The 18,127-nt window shown below is 37.5% G+C and overlaps 1 protein-coding gene across 25 annotated transcripts in view; it reads right to left on the bottom strand.

Moving 5' to 3' along the window:
• SOX5 (SRY-box transcription factor 5) overlaps positions 1-18,127 on the bottom strand; it is a 650,561-nt gene that overhangs the window by 251,211 nt on the left and 381,223 nt on the right. For 22 of the 25 annotated variants that reach the window (XM_062616810.1, XM_062616809.1, XM_062616815.1 and 19 more), the window contains one exon: positions 7,961-8,192. In XM_062616810.1, coding sequence (XP_062472794.1) covers positions 7,961-8,191 — 231 coding nt within the window. In that variant the 5' untranslated portion in view covers position 8,192. The remainder of the gene's footprint in view (positions 1-7,960; positions 8,193-18,127) is intronic. The other 3 variants (XM_062616820.1, XM_062616821.1, XM_062616822.1) reach the window with 1 other exon arrangement.

The raw sequence follows: 18,127 nt of genomic DNA, 5'->3' as shown, positions 1-18,127 counted from the left end.
GGAAAAATTGTAATAGGTAACATCCTAACTATGGACACAAACATTTGATCATGAGAGAAGAGACTGTAAAACATAACTGTGAGTACAGAGTGTAGCAGAAGGTTCTGGCACTGTTAGGAGCTGATAATCACAGAGATTCCTTGCAACCCTTAAATTCAAGAAACCATGACCAATACTTCACAATGTATTTCAGTTTTGGTATACCTCTACTGAAAGTAGAGCTGCATATCAAAAAAAACACCATCCTCCAGTTTATTGACATTCTGCCCAAGCAAACAGCACAATGCTTTCTTTTACTGTGCAATATCTTCGTATGAGCTATTTACTAAAAGGCTTTAGAATGGATTTAATCATAAAAATGACTAAGTTAAATATTACTACAAACAGAGTAAGAAAATGGGCAAGGCAGAAAAAGGTTTTCAGAGGACAACTGCAAGCAGACAGAAAGTGATAGAGCAATATTGTTCTTATGAAGCTGGTAATAGAGAAAACAGCTTTCTCACCTGCAGTGAAAAGAAAGGGACAAAAACCACACCAGCTGCTTGGAGGAAGTTAAGTGGATATGGAAGCTCTAAAATGAATGGTCAACTACTGAAAGAAAAATTAGTCATGGTGTACAAAAGCAGAAGTTTGCATTATGCAAGGGGCAAGATATAATCAACTTAGGTTCACACATCCCTTTCCTTGAGGCATGCGCCAGATAGAAGCATATGAACCTGGTATGCTGGTCTTTATTCTTTCAGTTACATTGTCAGCCCAAGGCCACAAACTTCTTAACAGTGCAGAAACTTGGCCAAAAGAGATCGCATCACTGTTTGAAAGGAAAAGCACGGAAACATAACTACATTACTTTTGCCTTCTCTTTTCAGAGCCACGGAGAACTGGGGGTTTAAGTGGCAGCAGAGTTTCTGCCTCACTAGAACACTGCAGAGATTCACTATCAATCACCAAAGAAAGGGCAGTGCTTCAGAATAAATTTGAACAGATATAGGTGATGGACCTGAACTGGAGAAACTACATGAAGTCCACAGCTGTTGTTTGAGTTCCAGTAGGATGGAGATAGCATAGATCCTACCTGTACTATGTCACACCTAGGGATTGACTTTTTGAAAGTAAAAGCTATTATCAAGAAGTTGGAGCACTTAAATACAGTCTCTTTAAATTGTTGCTGAAAAACTAATCTTGCAGTCCTGCTGGGGCTTTCTCTAAACCCTTGTCCTCATCATTGCCCTTCACACCAGTAGCTCCAAGATTTTGTTTCAGGTTTATGGTTATCTCCTACTTCCCTCTGGAAGATATCACTGTCCCAGTCTTCTGGGTACTGTCTGCAATGCAATGTACCACTGTGGGCATGCTGCTACACCTCCAGGCCATGAAAGCTCCATACTTCACTTGGCTGACCTGGCAGAGCTGATGCCAATGCACTCTTTGCAGCAGAGATGTACAATCTTCAGTGAAATTGTCTAGCAGGTCTCAGTAAGGTGTGTAATTGAAAACTGAACTACTTACTGCAGGCAGTCTGGATTGAGATATTAATTTGGAATGAAACCACTGTGTCCAATGTAGAAGTCCTAGGACAGATGACTTTCCTTAGAAAGATGGCCAACTTTTTTTTCTTTTAAAGCTTACATATTTTTTAGGTTTTTTCATTGTAAGAGAGACCATCTGGTTCAAATACTCCTACTGACTGTGGCTTTACGGTTTTACCTATCTTTTTTCCTGTGGAAGTTTTCAGCTCTTCATTTGAATTATGTTTTACAAGCCTTTTGCAAGAAGCTTAAGTGAAGATATTTTCTAGTATGAAGTCAATGAATTGATTCCTAGGCATATAATCACTTACAAACAGTGGATACATACAGTTCCCAGCATTTCTATAAAACAAAGGTATTTACTTTTCTGTTGATTATTTTCTGCTTAACTGCATTCAAATGAATCCATTAAAAACGTGACTGCTTCACAGTAAGATGATCTTCAGCAAAAACAAACAACTGCTGTTTCCACTTCTCTCTTTAAAAACTACAGTCATCTGCACACTGTATTTCAGGAAATTTATAGATGCTAAGTCTGCTTTTGATTTGTTAATTTATTGTTTCAAATGTAGTTCCTCCTGCTTGGAAAAAAATGTTTTCCTACTTCATTACTTATTTATTGTTCCCTAACCAACCTTCAGACCTTTCAGAGTCTGATCAAAATACCAATGTGTCATCTCAAACTTCAGCCAGTCTTTCTGCCTATTGGCTTCAGCTGGAATGATATATCCATTCTGCTCCTCCATGTCCACAAGTAAGCAAAACTCACTGTATCAAGAGAGTGGTAGAATAAACCAAGGGAGCTTCCATAAACTAGCATACTGCTCCTGAATTGCACTGTAGCTTTGATCCCTGCCTCACGTGAAGAATTAAAACATTCTCTTTATATTTACTTGCCCTATATGGGACCTGCACAACAAGTAGTTTGCACGTGATAGCTAAATATTATAGGTATTACTTACATACATAGATAGGACAGGATTGGAGAACCAGGATAACACAGATCATGGCAAGGACAGGCAGATTATAACAACTTAAATGGCAGATATTTTGTCAGGCAGATATGAGAGGCATCAAAACTTTTTCTAGCTCCACCACCACTGGTTCTTAAGGACTGCAGAGAGTTCTCTAGAGTCTGGACTAAATGACCCAGTAGGCAACTTCTACAGCTGTTTGATCCGTTCTGGCCGATTCTTCTTTATTTGTTCCCTTTCCTAATAGCCCGCAGAGCCATCCTCTGAAACAGAGCAAGTGTAAAGACTGAAAAGATCAAACTCCAATCCAAGCCTGAAATTTTATCTGTGGAAACTGCTTTCATGTGCTACTTCTGTGGTGATATTTATAATGCAATGTTTGTAACAATGCAATTTCATCATCTTATAAATATCAATTGACCATTAAGAGAGGAAGGAAAGAACACCAAAAAAATGAAAACTTACCACCGTTTCTGCTTTGTTTTAATTGAACTAGTCTTGTTCAGATAAGCCTGTCTATCTCTTACAGAAACAACAGTTTATAGTTTAAACTGTGAAATTGTGTGTGTGCGTGTGTGTTGCAATTACGGTGCCTGCTAACAATTTCATACTGCCACATTGCACATATGGCTTCCAAGCTAGCTTTATCTGAATCTTTGTGAGTCTATTCTCCGTGCTATTAAACTGAGCACATTCCACATCGTTCAAAAGTAATTACACTTTTGTCTAGAGTGTAGGAGACTGCTCTCCCCAAACAATGAAATTCTCATTATTAGAGCTGGCACAATAACGGCACTGGTGTTCACAACACTGCGCATTGTACCATCACAATAACTTATCCTAAGCTTGATGCACAAAGGTACACTGGAAATTAAAATTTCTCTAAAACCACTGTGGTTTTTCAGGTTTTTTTAACAGGCGTTCTTTAGCTCCATATAATTAGAGTCCTATTTGACTTTTTAAGAAGCTATATGCATTCAGATTTCCATTCTCTTTGCAACTTCTATATAGCAGCTAAGTGCTCTAGCTGCCTGTTTTTCTGATCCAATACTATGCACATGCTGATAAACCCAGACCAATAGGTGAAATACAGGCCAGGATGTATGTGATAAGTGAATTCAGATGCAGCATTAAACAACCCTTATTTTGGAAAAGTGGAGGAAAAACATGAAGCAATGAGCTGGTAAGCTCTTTGACCACTAGTAGTGCTGTTCTTAATATGAACAAAATGTCTTAATATTATTCCCAAATTACAGAGAAATAACTTAATTACCCACAGAAATGCAACATTTTTTTTAGTGTGAAGCAGTAAAGCTACTTAATGGCACACTGTAATATTTCCTATCAACTAAAGCACTGCTGAAAATGAATTCTAAATCCCACTGGAAGTATAGGACAAATATGGACTAAAATTGCACCTTACCAGTTTGATCTTTTAGTCAGAACTTCCTTGTTTTACCTTCCCCCCCCCCCCCCCCCCCCGAGATCATCATTCCAGTATTTGGTTGATAATCTACAGTTAAGAAGAATGGCTGAACTTGACCACAGCATACCATACCCGTAGTGTATTTTAATCAGTGCTTTTAGTCTTGATGTCTTGTTTTCAGAAATTAGCAGAGAGACACCACTGGTGAAATCACTAGTCTTGAGAAGTAGCAAAAGCAACATGGTAAAGCAGAGAAACAGAAACAAATTATATAAACCCTCATAACTTACATGAACTAAAACTATCTGTGCTGTCCAAATACTGCAGCCTGAATAGGTTTCTTCAAAAGAGGTACTGACCAATACTGTAATTCCTCAAGTGTTTCCCTGCAAAGCTTAGAGACTTCTATGAATGTCCTAAGGGGCCTCTTAGATATATTTTAGGTCAAATAATTTGTCTTGTATTTTCTACTGAGCCTTCGGTTTAAGTCTAATATATTGTTTCATTTTTATCAATGCAAGAGCTTTCCTACTTACAATAAGCATCTAGTTTCTTCTATCAAGAGGAAGACAGTTTGGGATAGAGTTGTCCCTGCCATTACAGAACCACAGAAGGGTTAAGGTTGGAAGGGACCTCTGGAGGTCACCTAGTCCAACCCCCAATCAAGCAGGGTCACCTAGTCAGTTGCCCAGGACTGTGTCCAGATGGCTTTTGAGTATCTCCAAGAAGGAAGACTCCACAAGCTCCCTGGGCAACCTGTTCCATGGTCAGTCATCCCCACAGCAAAAAGTGTTTCCTCATGCTCAGACGAAGCCTCCTGCATTTTCAGTTTGTGCCCCCTGCACTAACCTTTCTCTGGCTTCAGTTCCAGCATTCTCAGAAATACCCTGTTCATTCTGATAGGAAGTTGGATTTTGTAGTTTTTGCCAATTTCTGGTTAGGTTTTAAGATTTCGTTCTAGGGATTTTGCCCTCCTTAAAAAAAAATAAATTACCCAGCATTCTGAGCAGTGTCTCTAACTTGGCAGTTGTTACAACCTGGTAAAGTGGAACACGGTAAATTTTCAGGCGTCTCAGTTGGATAAACTGTTGACTTATCACTCTAGTGCAATCAGCCCTTTGCCTTAAGGATCCTATGATGTCCCAGCTGGTCAGACTTGCAAAAGGAAACACAGCTGGAAGTAAACTATGAAACAGAGGGCCAATTAGCAGCTAGGAAAGTGAGGCCAAGAAATTGATTCTCAAGGTTGAAATTGTTTTCCTAACTGCTCCTTCATGACCCAGTGCTGAGAGGCAGAATATGAGGAGTCAAGGATGGCTATGGTAACAAGAGGAATTCAGCTACACAGCCTACTGGTAAGACAAAGCTGTGTAATTCCGTACCTTTTACAGATCCCTTGGCTGTGGCTTTCTTCTGCCAAGACTGTTCCCTAAGCCAAACGGGTGTTGCAAATGTAGCTAACACAGAAAGATCTCTCTGGATCTACACCATGTGTATCTAAGAATCCCTTTGGAGAAGAGCCTTAGCCAACAACCATGCACAAAGCAGGATGAGTTTAGAGGAGTGAAGCGGAGTGATGTACTACATGATTTCAGACTGACTACATCTGATCCTGTCTTACTGGACATTGGAGAGACCTATAAAGGTGTACCCTGCTAAGGACAGCATGTGGCTGTGAAATGAGAACTCCACAGTCACTTGCAGACTCGGTCAGTAGGTGTAGTAGCACAGCTGACAAGCTATTAAGAAGTGTGAAACACACTGCTAGAGCTCTATCAATAAAACTGTACTGGACTGCACTGTATGGTGGTGTGCGCACATGTGCATATGACTGGGTTTGCTTCCCAGACACTACAAAATAGCAGAGCATGTCAATCCAAACACAATAAAAATGACCTCTGTAATGCTACCTTTGGGAATGATTTCTGTAACTGCTAATTACTCAAACTGAAGTCATCTAAAAGTTATCCAGCACCAGGTTCAGTTACTTCCTTCTTGTAACTACGTATCACAACAACAGAGGGAGTGATTATATATATATTACTCATTTACACTGATCACTTCCCTCTTTCTGGAGACACATAGGCTACATCCTTTCTCACCTACTTGAATGATGATTTTGACAAGACACTCCTCACTAAAAGAAAGACATTACCAAGATGTCACATTCATACAAACTGACACTTTTCTTAAATATGGATGAAGACAAAACCAGTCCCTGCAAGCCCCCAAACACACTCTGGATAAGCCTACAGCATCCCACTACTGCAGCGAAAGTGTCTAAATCATGCAGTAATTTGGTATCTTCTATTAAAAAGAGACAGAACACACTGTTTTGACATCACATTAAATATAAGCCTTCATAGCAGCAAGTCACGCTAGATAATCAGCTAACCTTCTCAGTCTTAAAAACTATGAATGAATAAAGAAGTTAGTTAAAATCAGTTAAAGAGCAGTTAAGTCATTTCAGTGAGGTACACTTAAAATACTCCTGCTGGTCTCCTTAAAAGACAACAAAGTTTTATTTCATTAGGGTCTGATTCTATACTCCTAGTGTCATTTCAAGTTTATCTATTGACTTAAATGTTATCAGGAACAACCCTTTACCTTCAGTACATTCTCTTAGAATAGGCCAAAATACAGCACAGCTCATACACCAGTCACATTACCTAATTTCCCGTTGGCTGGAACTGTATATTAATGAATTTCATCTCCATAAAACATATGATAGAGAATGAGAAGTAACCAAGCTAGTAAAAGATAATGCTGTGTCTGCCTGCAAGTAATTTTTTCAACAATGTTCCTTCTTCATTTAAAGTTGCAATAACAAAGTAAAATTAAATATTCCAAACCACTGTTTGAACTTAAGCATTAGACCAAAAAAGAAGAAAAATGCATCAGGATCAGTGAATTATTTTGTCTAGGAGAGTGACTACCCAGTGACTTGGTCCTATGAGTAATCATAATCCCTAGGGTTTTTTACTTAGGGCTTGTTACATATGCGTAAGGAGCTCTAAGGGCTTAAATACCACTACAGAGCTGTTGCAGGCTTTTATGAGAATACACTATCACCTATCTTGCAATGCCTTTTAAAAAGCCTTCAAATATGCAGGTCCATCCATTATCTTCACTTAAAGTGAAATTGTCAGTGCGTTTGTCAAAGTGGGGGACTAACAGAAAAGTTACAGTCTATTTGTAAACAGGCAAAAGCTGAGTGGGCTCACACTAGAAAGTTTTGTGGAGGTGCCTAAGTCCTGGGGTTTCAATGCCTCTCTGCACTTTTCCACCTTTGTAAGAATGTATCACAGCACTCTGCATGAAGGGCCCAAGCACATCAGGTTATGATAGTGACACTAGCAAAGAACAAGGCATTGCTTTTTGCTCGATTATCTGCTTTCAGATAAAGCCAGTTCTGGTCTCTCAGTGGGCTGCTAAATGCAATGAATTAAGCGCATGGTGTCATTTGTAAAGTGCACAAAAAGGTGGGAATTCACAAGTGAAAAAGTAGAAGGCTAATTTAATTCCATAAGCACAGCAAATTTACTTGTAGGTATCTGTGGCATGTGAAATACACATCAGACGTGAGTTTTTAAAACAAGCAAAATCCAAAGTTGCCTTTTTTGCCCTTTATACAGACTTCCGTGCCTTAACTATTGCATAAACTTGGCATTGGGGTGATAGTTCAGACACCATGCCAAACATGACTCTCACTTACAGCGTTCCAAAATCATTTACTGTTTGCTGAACACATACACTTCAAATCCACATCGCTGCAGCTAAAAAATCTTAGCACCCTAAATGCCAGTAGGCAAAGGTGAGGAAAAGTAGGGTTTGCACTGTGAGTGATTTAGCGTTTGTAGTGAAGGGTAAAGGCAGTCCAGCTAGGTCAAAACTTTCACATTATTGTAGTGTGTTCTGTAAGTGTAACTGTGCATTGTATACTCCATAAAGTACAGATCTTGATGCCAAAGTACTGTAGAGGCAGAATTCAAAGAATGGATGTAAGCACAATAGACCATTAGCAAACCTACCATTGTGTTGTGCTGAGAAGTGGGAGTCCTATGGCCACAGTTCTCTTGCGTCAGCAGAGAAACTGGCTGAAATTCCTCAGAGTGAGGCTTGTTGGGAAAACTCACATGCAAAGGAAGGTGAAAGGCTGGGAGCCCGTCACTCTCCTCTTCTCCCACTTTCTGTCTGCTTGTCACCATGGCTACCTCTCCATCTGCTTCCCCATACGGAGAGGCTGGTCGCTTGGAAGACATCCTGGAAGGAACAAAAGAGAAGAAAATAATGAAACCTCCAAATAAATCCTTAATGCCGTCATTGTGTGGTTAGGGGCCATTGTAACAGAAATGCCTTTTTTGTGCTGGCAGAGAGCAGGAAACCATCCAAATACCACTGCAAAGCATACACAATTGGGAACAATGGCCAAGCAGGTAGCAACAGAACAGTGGCTTGTTTGTTGTGAGAATAATACATTAATATAGCACTCTCTTGTATTCTGGCTTCTTAAACATGAAAATTCACCTAAGAAGACTGTATAATGAAATGCAATTCCTTTAAAAAAGTACCCATCTGGTTTTGCATTTGCAAGAGACTCTAAGAAGATAGAATGTCTCCCGATACAAGCTACTGTCAACTTAGCTTTTCAGGAATAAAAATCAGCACGTATTTAACCATAACTAATAAAAAAAAGAAAAGAAAAAAAAAGAGAAGAGAAGAGAAGAGAAGAGAAGAGAAGAGAAGAGAAGAGAAGAGAAGAGAAGAGAAGAGAAAAAAAAAGGAAAAAGAAAGAAAAAAAGAAAAAAAGGAAAAAGAAAGAAAAAAGAAAAAAGAAAAAAGAAAAGAAAAAAGAAAAGAAAAAGAAAGAAAAGAAAAGAAAAGAAAAGAAAAGAAAAGAAAAGAAAAGAAAAGAAAAGAAAAAAGAAAAGAAAAGAAAAGAAAAGAAAAGAAAAGAAAAGAAAAGAAAAGAAAAGAAAAGAAAAGAAAAGAAAAGAAAAGAAAAGAAAAGAAAAGAAAAGAAAAGAAAAGAAAAGAAAAGGAGAAAAGAAAAAGGGAGAAAAAGGGAGAAAAAGGGAGAAAAAAGAGAAAAGGGAAAAAAAAAAAAAGAAAATGGAATACAATAAAATAACTTGCTATCAAGACAAAACTCATCTTTATAAAACTTTACCCATGTGAACAACAGAGTACTATAGTCATGTTGCAAGAATCTTTTCAGGTTCGCAGATCTGGGATAGTAAAGCAATTAAAAATTTGCACATTATTTGGACAACACAAATTCAGGGTTGTACTAAGTAAATGAGGATTTTTTATCAAAGTACCCTATACTTCCCACCTACAGTCAGATCAGGAAAAGACACATATAAATGTAATATACATTTATTATAGATAATAGATGATATATCTATTTTCTATACAAAAAGGAAGGATACATACAGCAGGCGCTGTAAAAATCATGCAAAAATCCTGACTTAAAGCTCAGGCCCACATTCTGAAATTTTTGAGACTTTATGGTAACACTGTTCCGATAGCACGTGTATACCTTCAATTTTTTGAAAGACTGAAAGAATCCTTAGTTCACTGGAAAATGCACTTTTCATCCAAATCTGGCAGTGCTGAAGATTTTATAAGACAATCTGCACCCAGAACACTTCCAGCTTCATCTTCAAAATAGAGGGGTCCAGTGGAGTATTAAAATGCAGACAACTTCTGGGATTAATTACAGCAACATTGTTCATGAAAATCAGGGTATGTGCTTGGATGGCATAATGGGTCACTGTGCTAAGCAGGGGCATCTGCAATAAGGAGTGGATTGAGAAATAAGAAATCTTATAGGCATAGTCAAAAAGAAGAATAAGTAAAAAGGAAATATTTTATAGAAAATAGTAAGTTATTATCAGAAAATTGAAGACTATTGTATGTAAAAAGTTAAAAAGACAGGCTAAAGTAATACTGCTCCTCCTCAAAAATCTGGTATTTATGATTCTAATTACCCTATCTTGATTTTCCACTTCACAGTTAAAGGACTGCATTTCAAAAGCCCAGCAGCCTCTTGAACCATGTGTGGGGTTGCTGTGAGGTGGAGCATGTCCATACGATTTGGCATATTGAGCACGAAATGATTCTTAGCAGCAGTCAACTGGGTCTGAAAACAAACAGTGACTTTAAACAGCCCTTTGTTAGGACTTATTTTGCTTCTAATGATCTCATTTTGAGCTTTGCTTCCTAAGTCAAGTTAGGTTATATTTAAAAAAAAAAAATCAAAAAACAACCCTCACCACCAAAAACCCAAGGACAACAAAAACTCAGGCAAAAAAAATCCATACCAGAACCTACACTCAGCTGCACACTGCCTGTTCTGAAAACTACCTATTGCCTGTACATAGAGAAGCAATCTGTATTTTCTATTAATGTTTGACTTAGTCCAACAGACTAACACTTCATACATCCTACCTGAATTCTGTCTTCTACGCTTTCCCACCTACGTGTCTGCAGTGAAGCATATGTATAAAGACAGAGATCGCCACATAGACTCTTACTGGCAGTTTTCTACTAGCCCACTGAATTCAGCATTTTGCAGCTATGTTTGATGTGACAGATCCCAAGCTTTTCTTCTGCAGAAACCATGCAACTCCCTCCTGAAGTTAACGTGAATTATTCATATTCTGCATTGCACCCCACCAAGATATACATTTGCTATCGATTCTGAGTGTGACATTTTTGTTACTCATTTCAGTGCTGCCTTAATAGAAACTTGGTTTTTTACAAAATCTCGCTTTCTGAAAATCAGCGCTAAGTAGTCGTCTCTATTTTGGCAAACAAAAAGGGAGGGACACAAAATCATTAGTTGATTATTCCGCAGCAACGTTCTATACTTTAGGACATTTATATTCAATAAGACATATGAAAATATTGTAAACTGTCTACGAAAGTCTCCACGACAATTCACTTTGACAATAAAATACAGAGGATGCCTTGGTTTGTATTGATTATTTGGGTTTTTATATTTATATATATATATATATCCAAATTGTATCAAAAAACTCCTACTGCTCTTAACCCAGAATAACCCAAATTCTGTCACATAGCTTCACAAGAAGAGTTTGACTAGCACGTTGAAATAAAGCTCTTCTGCTAACTTTATTAGTGAATATGTGATTTCCTCTATTGCGCTCAGATAGCATGCTGTAGATCATCATCGCCTTCTGCTTGTTACTGCTCCAAACAGGGATGAAACCATTTTCTGCAGGGAATTTATAAAAAGAAGCAAGGAAGGCAATACAGGTGACCACCTCCTCGTACTAGTAATAGCAGAGACTATTATGTTTTTGATCTAAAATGAAAACCTATAGGTTGGACTGTAGGCCAATCTACAGCGATAGTAGAGACAAAGAAACTTTTTCCTTCTTCTTGCAGCTTTTTAAAGACCCAGTTTAAATTACAAGCCATGTGCCCATTAGAATTCTAGAAGGCTAACAAATTGCTAAAATGGCTAAGGCAGCAAAGTTGAGGATCTATGTTAGTCTTCCAAGTGACTACAACACTCAAAAAAATGGATGCACAACCCTAGGTAAGGATTATAGAGCTCAAATGATGACCACAATTTGTTTTCAGGTACCTCTGTCCATAGTCAGTACGAGTTAGGCATAATCTGGCCTTTCAGAAATATCATCATCCCTTTAATCTCAAATACAAACATCAGAGTTTCACAGAAATTACCTACCCCTTATGAACACACTGGAATTTTCCACCAGAAAATGGAAGATTTAACTAAATAAGGAAATACATATCTTCCTTTGGGAATGTATTCCAGAAGGACAGTAATTTACAGAGTCTTTAGCAGCAAAGGATCAAATCTCTTACAGGTTCATGAGCAGAAAACCACATGATACAAGATACATTCATTCACAGATGGTCTTTCATTACTTCTACAACTTTATTGATCCCTTTTCTGAATTTGAAATGGTCTTTTTTTTCATTCACCTTCATTTTCTTATTGAGCTAACAGTAGATCTTACCAGATTCTGCATCTGAGATGCAAGTAGAGTTCCCGTTATAAACAATAAGGAAAGAGAAACAGCTAAAATTCTGAATAACAATGTTGTCTGAAATGGAGCCCTTTCAAACAGGTCTAGGTCTAAAGAAGGACTGGAATTAACCCATCTTAAGAAAGGATTGCAAACATCCTTGATCTACCCTCAATGATAACATGACAGTTTACAACCTACACAGCTTCAAGATCTTTTCCTCAAATTAGTTTAAACTCAGAAGGGTTTTCAATTACACCCCTCTGAAAGACGGTTTACAATGCAAAAGGAACAATCACTTTCCCCAAACATCAACTTATGGATAGGATTAAAGAAACCCAAAAAAAAACCAAGATACATCTCTCAGAAAAGTAGCAATATGCTGGACCAGATTCTGAATCTAAAAAGGTACCTCTGCAGATTAAATCTTCTGCAACTTAAAACTGCAAGAAGAGTTAGGTTTTTTTTTTAAATGCCATTAACCATCTCTATTGATTATAAATAGCTAAATAGTAATTTCTTAGACAACCTAAACCTACAGAGTTCAGACAGTGGGACACAAGCAGTACTCAGCCTACTGTAGGGACACACTGAAGTTTTGAAGGGTATCCCTATGATTGATTTTTATCAGTGGTTAGGCTGGAACTTAAGATGAATTCAAATACAACCCCGTTTCTTAAAAAGGGACCCTTTTTTTTCTGTTTTAGAAAGGCTTCTTAATATGCAGAAATTGCAGTAAAAACATGCTTTTTGTTAATTTTTCATTAAATAAATGCTTTTCCTGGTAGCAAGAACAATTTTTCTTTTTCCCCAGGGAAGTGGAATCTCTGTCTAACTCACTCTTAGTCCACAAATATTTGATGCGATTCATCTTACAATAGCTTTTCCACGTATTTCTTTAATCACATTCAGTTTACAACAGACTCTTTGTAGGCTTAAACTGATACCCTGTGTCTGTTGATCTCAGTGTTTTTGGACTGACTTCATCATGGCTGGATTTTGCTACTGGAGAGAGCTTGAGCTACACTTTGTCCACACAAATTGTTTCCTCATGCCATCACAAGTATTGGTTCCATCCAAATAATTTCAGGGGACCAAATAACCTTTTTTTCTTTTTTTCCCCTTCAGTTCAGTGTCTCACAGAAGTGAGGATCTTTCCACAGCTCTCTTTTTAAATTATTATTAACAGAATCTCATTTAAGTGATCCCACTACAGCGCCATTTGTTCATTTGGTTTAGTTAATTCCATATAAGATTGTAAACCCAAAATAAATCTAAAATGGTATCCAGTATTCAAGGAGATAGTGCCCTCTAGCATACAACCAGCATCCATCCTGACATGATCGCTCATGCCACAAAATTTCACAAATTTTATGTCATAAAACTCTAATCTTGTTACGTTAAGCAAAATACCTCAGAAACATTTCAGATACCCACAAAAGCTTTTGGAGAAACGGCTTATCCATGTCTTCGAAAGTGACAAACACAGATGTGTCAGGAGAAAAAGATATGAGGCCATAAATCTTAACTTGTTGGGAGTTAATTAAGGGATTCATCAATCACTACACAGCTCACCCTATACATACACAGGCAAAATCCCATCAGCTGCCACAACCCACTGCAATCTACAGGTTAAAAACTCCCAAAGTCACTCTGTTCTGACTATTTATAAATGACTTCGTATAATCTAGCATTAAGACCTGTAATTATAAAGCAGCATTAAAACAGGCCTGCATAGTTATGGATAATTATAGTTGGTACACTTTTTAAGGAAATAAAAAGCTTTTCCATTCAAACACAGGCTTTGCCTTTTTGACAGCTCCAAGTCCACGGGATGTAGAGAGATGATTTAAATTGTATGTCAAATTTTTTTGACTGTGCAAGACTTTTTTTCCCTTTATCAAGAGAGGCATTGTTGTTTTCTCACCATAACTAGGCGTGACAGTGCCTGACTGGAGTCGCATAGCCAGTTTCTGAATCGGCATGAAAACGTTCACCTCTTGAGTTTCTCTGGCAGCTATAAACTAAGTCTTTCTCATGGGTAGAGTTTAAATCACTTGGCCCCATACATCGGAGGCATGCACAGAGCTACATTCTGAAGAGATGCTCAAGGACAAGAAGAGCAGATCTGATCCTCCAGCAGCAATGTGGAGGGTCATTCCAGCTACCAGCAGCATCAGGAATTTACTCACTAACGTGGCCTGATTCCAAACCAAATGCTATACACTAAACTAGTCCCAGGGACTTCCACAGGATTCAATCTGACTCTCTTCCTGATCTGCAGGGATATTTCCCTCTAATTAAAGTACATGTCAGAAATCTGCAGACTCTGCTTTTCCACAGGAAATACTTATGATTACAGACAGCACCAATACTGCATATATCTAATGTGAAAGCATATACACATGCATACAGATGTACAAACACAAGCTTATCCAAAATGTCAGCAATACATTTGCCTCATCTCTGATCACATTCAGTACTAACATTCATATTCCCAGGTTTATTGTGCTGTTATCTCTCTACAGACAGTCCAAGCGAAAGGTGCTAGCTAATAGTAATGACTGTCTCCATTTCATTTTGGCCCTAAATTCATTCATTATTTATGTACACTGAATAACTAGTACCTTTAGAAAAAACCAAAACAGCTCTGTTCACTGTGACAAGATTACTTGTGTAATAAGGTATTACTCAACATGAGTAAGGGTGGCAGACTCCCACACTCTGTCCCACTGGGAACTGGAAGCCTGACTTGTTTCTACACATACCACTAAAAACAGACTTCACTTGGCAATATCTTTGAGTCATTTACAGCCTGGTTTGGAATTCTTTACTGAAGTAATTTTACAATTAAAACAAAATAAAATAAAAGAAGCAAACACCTCTATAATCTGCTAATCAATAAAAAATGTGCATGAAACATGCTCTCATCTGTCACTCGCACTGAGATGGGATAATCTGCTAATCATTACTTTCTAGATCATATCAACCAGCCATCTTTTAAAATGCATATATGCCACAAGGACGTTGTGTTATTTGCAAAGGGGTTTGGTGAACAAGTCGTAAGTTTGTTAACACAAATCAAGATCATTCTGGCATAACCTGTGTAAAATTCCTGTGCAGCTTTCTATTATTATAGCTGCTGCAAGTAATCCTATGGTTAAGGCCACTCAATAATTTCCATTTTACTCAGCTCACTTCCTCCCTTTGCTTTCCAGATTTTCTTCCCTGTATGTGGCAACTTTAACCAGTTTAGAAGATTCTGACAAAAAATGGGCAGGAAATATGTTATCCCCTATCTATTTTAAAGTTTGCATTTTTATATATAGTAAAGTATCAGCAGCTTGGATGATAAACCTGATTTCCACATATTGTGGAACTGTTTTTTGAGAAAAGGTACCATTCAAAATTCCAGTGGTAAACTCTAATTTCAACAAGTTTTGAAACCCTTTAATAGGGAAGTTGTTGGAGATGTCTTTCAATAAAATGTTAACTAAAGCCTTGCAAATTTTTTCTTCTTTTATTAGAGAAAATCGCCAAACTTTCTATAAACTCTATGCTCTTGACCAAAAATGTATCATCTACATTTTCTTGCATTTGCAAGGAATTTATGCATGAAAAACCACTGTAAAATCAAGTCTAGTAGACATATGTTGTGAAAAAAGTTTGTGTTGACTGCTTCTAACCTGCATTACGCGAAGATTTTCATTAACCTTTTGAAGCAGGTAACTGGAAAAGATTCTTTGTGCACAACTAAGTTATTTAGCCTGAAACAAACCAATCTTCAACTGAACCATAATCTGTGAAATGATCAAGATAGTATATTCTATTAATGCAAAAAGTGTTATCTAATTCTTTTGTAGATCTCATGCAGGACTTTGCATTATTGTCTCTGTTTTGTACAGGAATTAGTATGTGTTAAGCAGGAACATTTAGTGATTTACCCAGAGACATACACTCAAAATAAGCTTTAGCATGAGAACTTGCATCCTGTTTTTGTTTGGTACCTGTCAACTTCATAAGCATTTTGTTTTTCACTAGTCTGTATGTCAACTAAAAAAAAAAACCAAAATCTAATAGCATATTTATAAACCAGCAACTACGGGATCAGATTTTAGCTCTGCTGAAAAGTGTGTTTCTAAAAGATCGAACTTCAAAACCTGGATTTTCTGAGAACTTCTCAAAGCCAGAACAGACACGTACTGAAAATGTGGTTATGGCACAGGCAACATGTAACCGTAATGGTGCAGTGTCAAAGATGATGAGCATCTATCAGCACAAACTCTGAAACAGCAGGATGCAGGCATTGTTGATGTTTCAAGTAAACTGAGCCTGATCACTGTCTTCTTTCATGCAAACGACTCTGCTTGGATGATTTTGAATTAAATCCACAAGCTCATTTATTTTCCAGTGCATCCTCAAATTAACTCTGGCTTCCTTCGCCTCTACCCCCCCAACCTTTCAGAAATCTACCTCCCCCCACTCTTCAGCTCCTCATCTATCTTGCTCTTTTACTTTTTATTAGTATTATTATTTTACATTTGTCCTCACATTGCAGCAGAAATACCAGAGTTTTGGTTTTATTTCCATGCAAAGTTTAAGGAACTGATCACTGCTGAAAGTACTATTGCAATCACTGTGACACTAGGTAATCATTACCCTTCTGCCTGTTGAACTACAAAGAGGAATCTCGTCAAATAATTAGAGATTTCAGGCCTTGAAATTTCACTGTACAAACTAATACTTGAAAATGACAGAAAAGAAGTCAGGCAGTCACCAGACGCTGAGTGGGAGAGCTGTGCTGCATGCTACAAGGAATCCATACATCACTCACAGACGTGCATACCTAATTTCCATTGACATTGAGTGAAACGAAGGCAAAGAGTTGAAAAAGCTTTAAAATTATGACAATTATGAATGACTGACTTATTACAAAGAAATCTAAGGAAGCACAGGCTCATTCTAAAAAAGTTAGTTAATATTAAAACTTTGCAATTTAGGGAGCTTATTCTTGGTCACTCGTAGTCTTTCTCTAATCAAGCTGACATAAAATTTTCTTCAAGCATTATTAAATGATGAATTACTTCCAGTAGAATCAACATTAATAATAAGAATTCTCTCCCAAAAGATGCCCAGAGTTCAGTGCAAGAAGCCATTCTTTTGATTGAGGTCTCAGTAAAATGACACAGCTTTTCCCACTGTTCCATCATGCCACCACTCAGTAATGAGAGTGCCAAAGAAACAGCTATTGAGCTTGAAGTCCTCTCTCCTTTCCCCCTCTTTTTCTTTAGTTACATTTCAAACTCAACAAACGGATTTATTTATTTCTGTGTATAATTACAAGCAAACCAGAAACAAGGAAATAATTAAAAAAAACCTCTGGGTTTTTTCCCCCACTTCATTCTTAATTTCCCTACTGGTAATTTCAGAACAGTAAGTTTATATTGCATGTACATTTGCTTCTAATAAATGTACATATAATTGCACTTACGAAATAATTTCCAATATACCCACTGATGTTTATGCATCTGAACTTACAGTATCATTCTGCCCTTATATAAACTCTTATTCCGATCATTATTCACCTACACATTTGCATCATGTCTATCACTTCATAAAAAATGCAAATAAACACGGGAACACACAAGCATACATGTTCATACCTCTGCTACATGTTTCCTGGTAAAACTGATCATGCTAGTGAAGTATACATGCATATCCATTCATAGCTTGAACTTACATCACTGAAATATGAGGCCTTCAAAAAACTTTAGTGGGAGCAGCATTGGAGCCTCAGAGAACCTATGTGTGCCTTTGAGAATTACAGGCATAGTGAAACGTTTTTGTGTCTGTGTGCACATGAGTGTATGAAAAAATATACTCAGGCAGAGCAATGTCTCTAATGGATGTAAGCATTTTCTTTCAAATGGGTTAATTCCAGCTGCTTAGAATTTTTATTATTTTTTCTGCTCATATGTATGTGTGCGCTCCTCCCTTTTCAGAGGGTTTACACACGACAGGTGCATTCTTGGCCCAGGAACCTGGCATTCTGGAGAGTCCGAAAAAAAATAAATGAAACTGATCTTGAAGATAAAGTGACAGGGAATAAATACATTATTGCCTTTTATATGTATTTAAAAAAAGCCAAACCCAAAACCAAACAACACAAAA

This window comes from Pezoporus occidentalis, unplaced genomic scaffold (genome assembly GCF_034315485.1).
Source record: "Pezoporus occidentalis ecotype Australia unplaced genomic scaffold, CSIRO_AGI_Poc_V1 ctg19, whole genome shotgun sequence".
NCBI classification, from domain to species: domain Eukaryota; kingdom Metazoa; phylum Chordata; class Aves; order Psittaciformes; family Psittacidae; genus Pezoporus; species Pezoporus occidentalis.
This window is presented reverse-complemented; position numbering and strand designations above follow the sequence as displayed.